The sequence below is a fragment of the Cyprinodon variegatus genome, unplaced genomic scaffold (genome assembly GCF_000732505.1).
Source record: "Cyprinodon variegatus isolate N-32 unplaced genomic scaffold, C_variegatus-1.0 Scaffold2, whole genome shotgun sequence".
NCBI lineage: Eukaryota > Metazoa > Chordata > Actinopteri > Cyprinodontiformes > Cyprinodontidae > Cyprinodon > Cyprinodon variegatus.
In genome coordinates, this window is record NW_015150455.1 from 1,757,385 (window position 1) to 1,763,153 (window position 5,769).

The following is a 5,769-nucleotide window of genomic DNA, read 5'->3' on the forward strand; positions in this document are numbered from 1 at the left end:
TGGAAGTCGCAGAGGGAACTCCCCCCTTAAGGGTTTCGCATAGAGTGCTGCAACACAGCAGTGCCCCTGCCAAAAAAAAAAAAAAAAAAGCTATGTTTTTTCTTTTACATTTATGTATTTCACGTTTGTTATATCATTTTTGACAATAGTGAGACAGAATCTCATGAATGAAGTTAGTTTGGTTCATCGTTTCATTTTCACTGTAAACTCTAATAATCTGTAGTTAGTCATGCAGATTAAGATGCAGTGAAACAGGACTAACTTGGTTGCTGTTCCTGTGGCGACTGGCTGCTCTCTGGTTTGGCCATGCCCTGTGTTTGTGTTTGAGGCTGTGTCTGGGTCTTTGAAAGGGTGCTAGTGTGTGGGCTCTGTCCCTTAGCCCAGGTCACCAGGCAGAACCCTGAGGATGGGCTGGCACAGGCAGACTCAAGTATTTCAGTCAGTGTTGAACATAGGGCCATCTTCTGCTCCTCTTCTAACAAACATAAAAAAACATCCTCAGTTTTGTTCGCAAAACACACACACAGAAAAAAAAAAACAACAGCCTATGTATAAGGAAGCTACCTGACATCTGTCTCCAATTTGAACTTTCTCTGCTAAAAAGGATGTTCTTTAAGAGGAAAGCCTGAAAAGAAACACATTTAGTTAACTGTAGCAAAAATGTTGTGTTCGATGATGATCAAGTATTTGATAGCTTTAAGCTTTGTCAATGGATTAACTGACGTTTAGGTGGTGGGAACCTTACCTGGACAGGTGCAATCACAGCACATGGTCCTCCTTCAAACTGCTTCAGAGCGGTTTGTTCATGCTCACTGAAAACAAACCCTGTGAGAGAGGAAGACTTGATTAACATGTACTCAGATTAAGGCACAGACAAAGATTATGCAAAACTATTTCTTTTAAAAAAGAACATAAAGAGACAGATTTAAAAAGTACAAAATAGTCTGCTAAACACTGGGTTATCAAAACACTAAAAAAGTAGAACACAAAGTACAACACAAAGTGGTTGCTAAACATTTAACCCTGTTTAACTGACAATGATAAACACAACAAAAGTCCTACCTTGAGACCACCTTCGGAAGATGGAAGCGGAAACCCCTCCTCCTGATGGTTTTCCCCAAACCAAATCTACCACCTCCTTATTTAACTCCGACATGATTGATTTAAGATCCTCAGCCACACCTTCCTCAGTCGAACCTTCATGCAGGGACAAGAGAGGTTGTCTGCTCCTAATGCCGTCTCTTGCTAACTGCAACTGTCCACTTCTTAGAGTAGCTTGTTCCTGTGGCATTGGCCACGAGCTCCCACAGTGCTCCCAATCCGTCTGAGTTTAGGGACTGGCAGCAGAGTCAGTGTGTTGTATGAGATCAATCTACCAAGCAACAGGACAGACATTAATCAGGATTTCTGTTTAAGTCATTAGAAAAAGAGGATAAACAACTATCTTTACTTTGTAAAAAAAAAAAAAAAAAAAAAAAAAAAAAAAAAAAAAAAAAAAGAATTCAGCCAGATTGCAGTTACAGATATTTAAATATTATAAATTTTCACAAAACAAAAATAGTCAAATACTTTCAAATACACAAATAGATCAAATATCCTAAGCAAACTCCCTTGGCCAGTTACATAAATGATCACTGCATTTTAAAGGTGCACCGATTGACCGGCCTTGATTTTGAGAGATCAGTGATCGGCAGATACTTAGATGGGAATCTGATATTTTCTGCCAATCTTATATACCTCTGCAAAGGTCTGAAAATCACCCACTGTCAATGCTCGAAACTTCAATTTATATTTGAGAGCATTTAATTCAGAAGATTTTATTGTTTCACAGGTACTGATTAATGTCTGATAAAGGCCTAAAGATGAAAATACAGGCCAATTAGTGTCTATTAACCTGCATTTATCAAAATATAAAAATGTATCAAAATGGAAAGAATGTATTTCAACCACTGCAAAAGGAATAACAGTAAAAAAAAATTTGCAATCACAATCTATCACAATGTCGACAATCTTCTTTTTAATCAAAGTTAAATTAAGTGTTTGCAATTTTGGTACAAAAAGACATTTAGCAATTTCCATTGGAAACTCCTCCATAATATCAGTTTTTGCAGTACTGTATATTTCAAATTGTATAACCTGCACACATTAAGCCTGGCATCACTTTAAATAGGCTTTATTACGCTTTCAGATTGTATTATATTTCCACTGCTGTACAACCGCTTTTCTAACATAGCTAATAATCTCAACTCAGTAAAACGGGGTTTCTGCTTCTGACATCACAGGTAATAATTCGGAAATAATTCTGATTTTAATTTGCTAAAATGTTAATCATTTTCGGGGAATTTGGTTATTGTGCTACAACATTTATTATTTATTTAGTTTTATACACATAAATCTTAAATTATTGTATTTGTATCATTTCAAAATGATAAATAAGATATGGAATCAAATTAAAAATTACAATCCATAATGTTAATGCAAGGACGGTACATAAAATGTTTGAACAATATACCAAACCTGGCGCGAACTGGGTTGTTTGAACACTTGAACATTCATTCTGCTGCCAAGCTAAAAGGCTAGGTGTAGCTAACGACGTCAGGTGGTTACAATATTGACGGAGGGAATAAATAAAACTGAGCAAACGGCTAACGGTTTCTTACAGCGTGGTAATAGAAAGAAAATGATATTTCGGTTAAAAATGGGCTTGGCATCATAAAGCGTTAGCATTACCATTGCAGCTAACATTACCTTGCTCTATCATTTTATTTCTTGTCACTCCGGAGGCGCTGACACAACGCCTATTACCGGTTATTTATTCAACGTGGTTGTTTTACACTTACCGACAAACCGATTCGGGTATCAGAGGGTCAGTTTTTTCTTGAAAATTTTCCCATCAGTTTCATTTCTGTCATTCGTTTATTTACAGCAAATAGTAAATTGAAGAAAAAAAACACTTCTGCGTGCATAAGGCGTATTGCACCATTGGTTGAAATCGAGAAAGTTCCAGGAGCGTCACAAGGCGTAGCCTTGATGCGTTTCCAGATTGGTCAACTCACTTGTCAATCAAGTCAAGCCTCAGCAGAAATTCAATTATTTTTGAAAAACACAGATTTAAACAGTTTTTGGTTTCTTTTCTGAAGCAAGAGCCATGGAACTAGATCTGTTATATTTTAACTGTTTGGTTTCCGAAACTATTGTGTCCAATAGAATTGGTATTTTGCTCCTTATCGCTTTCCGTAGTTTTGACAGTCCTTCACAGTCTGACGGGGAATAAGTTGGTTGAAAAAAAACTCGGGGAGGAGACATTTTTCCACTCATCTCGGTTGCACACGACTAACCAAAGCAATTTAGGCTGGTGGATGCACAACCAAGTATTCATAATATTCATTAGATTCCCTGACAATTTTAGACAATATTCAATTAGATATCATAAAATTATCAAAGTAGCTCGAGATAGGCACCGGCACCTCTCGCGACCCCGGTTGGGATAAAGCGTGACAGAAAATAGATGGTTGGAAAATGATCAAAGTAGGGTCCGAAGCTTATACCAGAGATGAAAAAGACATCCAGTGCATGCAATGGCAGCTGCACCATTTGACGAGTGTACACATCACGCCCACAAGGAGAACCGATAGCTTCATCGGATGAAAAATGAGGCGCACCCAGTTTCAGTCCCTACCGCATGCGTGTTGCATGCCGCTTGCATTAAACAACGCATGAAGTAAATGTGGGAAAAGCGTTTCTTTTAAAAGTCAAAGCTAGCTGTTAAGACACGCAATAAATTGTATGAAACATTATGGGCGGACAGGCTAAGACCAAGAAGAAAAACAAACCCAAGAAGAAAGACAGCCGTCAAAACAGGGGTCAGATTATGTGTTTTTGTTAGTCTTTTTCCTGTAGGATTTCTAAACATAAGTGGCATGGATTCTGAATAGCAAGTTCTTATCCAGGTTTAAGTGCTTTGGTTTATATTTGAGATTTCATTTTTATGTTTCATCCCGACAGATGGAGGATTTGTTGATTTGTCGCCTCAGGAAAGGATGAGGGTGAGAATGCATGAGAAAGCCAAGAAGAAGACAGCTGAAAAGTACTCAGTACAGCAACTCCTAGAGAAGGTGATTTTGAAAACAAATCACTGTAGACAGTCGCTGGAAATCTTCACTTAATTTAATTTCTCTTTTGTGTGCAGACCCAGGAATACATGGATAGTTTTGACTTTGAGATGGCCAGCCTTTTCTGTCAGAGAGCCCTGGATGTGGACTCAAACAACCTGCAAGCTCTTGACCTGCTGGGCAACATCTGCTCCGAATTAGGAGACATGGAGAAAGCTAAATCAATATCCTTTTTGATTTTATTTTTCATACATATTTACAGCTTAGTTATCAAAGCATTACAAAACATGATTCTGACCTGAAGTGGGAATGAGTTGGGCTTCCTTTACCAAGGTCTAAGTCTTTCTCCGCGCAATTGATCTGAGCCCAGATGTTGGCCACAGTAAATATATGTATCTGGGACAAATTCACACTGGCCTGGAGGCTGTGGACTACTACACAAGAGGAATACAGGTCCTTCTCTCTGCACTTGGGAAGCAGGATGCTATGGTGAGGGAGAACTCTGTCCATACCCTTTAAACCTATTCCTACATTTTGTCATAGTACAATAGCAAAACACATGGTATTTTATACATATTTTGCATGGCAGACCATTTCAAACTAGTGTTTAATTATAAAGTATTAGAAATTAGAAAGTATATGATGCATACTTTTTGAAATATTTTAATAAGATAAGATAAGATAAGATAATCCTTTATTTGTCCCACAGTGGGGAAATTGCAGCGTTGCATCACAGTACAGTAGGAAAAAAGAAGAAGAAGAATACAAAGTATAAAAAAAATATTTAAAAATATAAAAAAAAAAAAAAAGATTTACAAAAAACAGGTTTGTGGCATAGATTTGTATTAAGGCCTTCTGGGTTAACAGACTCGGTCTTTGCTTTAACAGCTGCAGCTCTTTTGGTGGTATGTCTGTACTATCTTTGCACTTCTAGAGACTATTTTTAATTTTAGTTCATCTTTACACAACATCTCAAACTGAGACAGGAAATATGTAAATATCTATATTCATGTCTTGATAGTTTTACAATAACATTTAGGTCTTCATCTGGCCAGGCCATTCTAACAAAGAAACATGATTTGAAACCTTATACACCTCCTGAAACAACAGACAGAAGACTGTTTCACATTGCTAAGGTTGAATGATGGAAAACCCTGTCCAGGCTCTGGGTGGAGAACCTTGGTTATGATGAATATTTCCTGCACCCCTTGCTTGGAACTATAAACAGGACTTCAATGAGTTTGGTGTAAACGGCCAAACAACTTTATCCCTTATCTACCTGTTTTAGAAAACATGATGGTGTTTGTCTACCAATGAAATCCAACAAACATATTTTGTATTGACCAATTGCTTTTTTTTTTTTTAGCTGGATTTTAGTTTGTCAGAGGAACTACACTGCTCTGAACCGGAGACAGTTAATGATAACAGTAGGGGAATTCAGTGGTGTTAATGTGATAGAACTGGGGAAAAAAAGCAATGGATGTGAATAGGTCCTGAAATGAAACATATGTGTTTGTTTACTTCTGTAGTTTTTACATAAACAATGTTAAAAGTGACATTCTAGTCAATATTCTAGATGCCATCCATCCATCCATCCATCCATCCATCCATCCATCCATCCATCCATCCATCCATCCATCCATCCATCCATCCATCC

The 5,769-nt window shown here is 37.5% G+C and overlaps 2 protein-coding genes across 2 annotated transcripts in view; one reads left to right on the top strand and one right to left on the bottom strand.

Annotated features, from left to right (window-relative positions):
- The window catches only part of fam188a (family with sequence similarity 188 member A), a 34,097-nt gene extending 31,098 nt beyond the window's left edge, over positions 1–2,999 (bottom strand). Inside the window, exons 1-5 of the mRNA XM_015371104.1 lie at positions 2,841–2,999; positions 1,063–1,372; positions 746–825; positions 565–625; positions 263–475 (exon numbers count right to left, since the gene is read on the bottom strand). Of these exons, the coding sequence (XP_015226590.1) occupies positions 263–475; positions 565–625; positions 746–825; positions 1,063–1,291 (583 nt within the window). The 5' untranslated portion in view covers positions 1,292–1,372; positions 2,841–2,999. The remainder of the gene's footprint in view (positions 1–262; positions 476–564; positions 626–745; positions 826–1,062; positions 1,373–2,840) is intronic.
- A 670-nt stretch (positions 3,000–3,669) lies between these two features.
- Positions 3,670–5,769, top strand: part of LOC107102556 (probable assembly chaperone of rpl4) — a 51,359-nt gene continuing 49,259 nt past the window's right edge. Inside the window, exons 1-4 of the mRNA XM_015401955.1 lie at positions 3,670–3,863; positions 4,006–4,115; positions 4,190–4,336; positions 4,452–4,601. Of these exons, the coding sequence (XP_015257441.1) occupies positions 3,797–3,863; positions 4,006–4,115; positions 4,190–4,336; positions 4,452–4,601 (474 nt within the window). The 5' untranslated portion in view covers positions 3,670–3,796. The remainder of the gene's footprint in view (positions 3,864–4,005; positions 4,116–4,189; positions 4,337–4,451; positions 4,602–5,769) is intronic.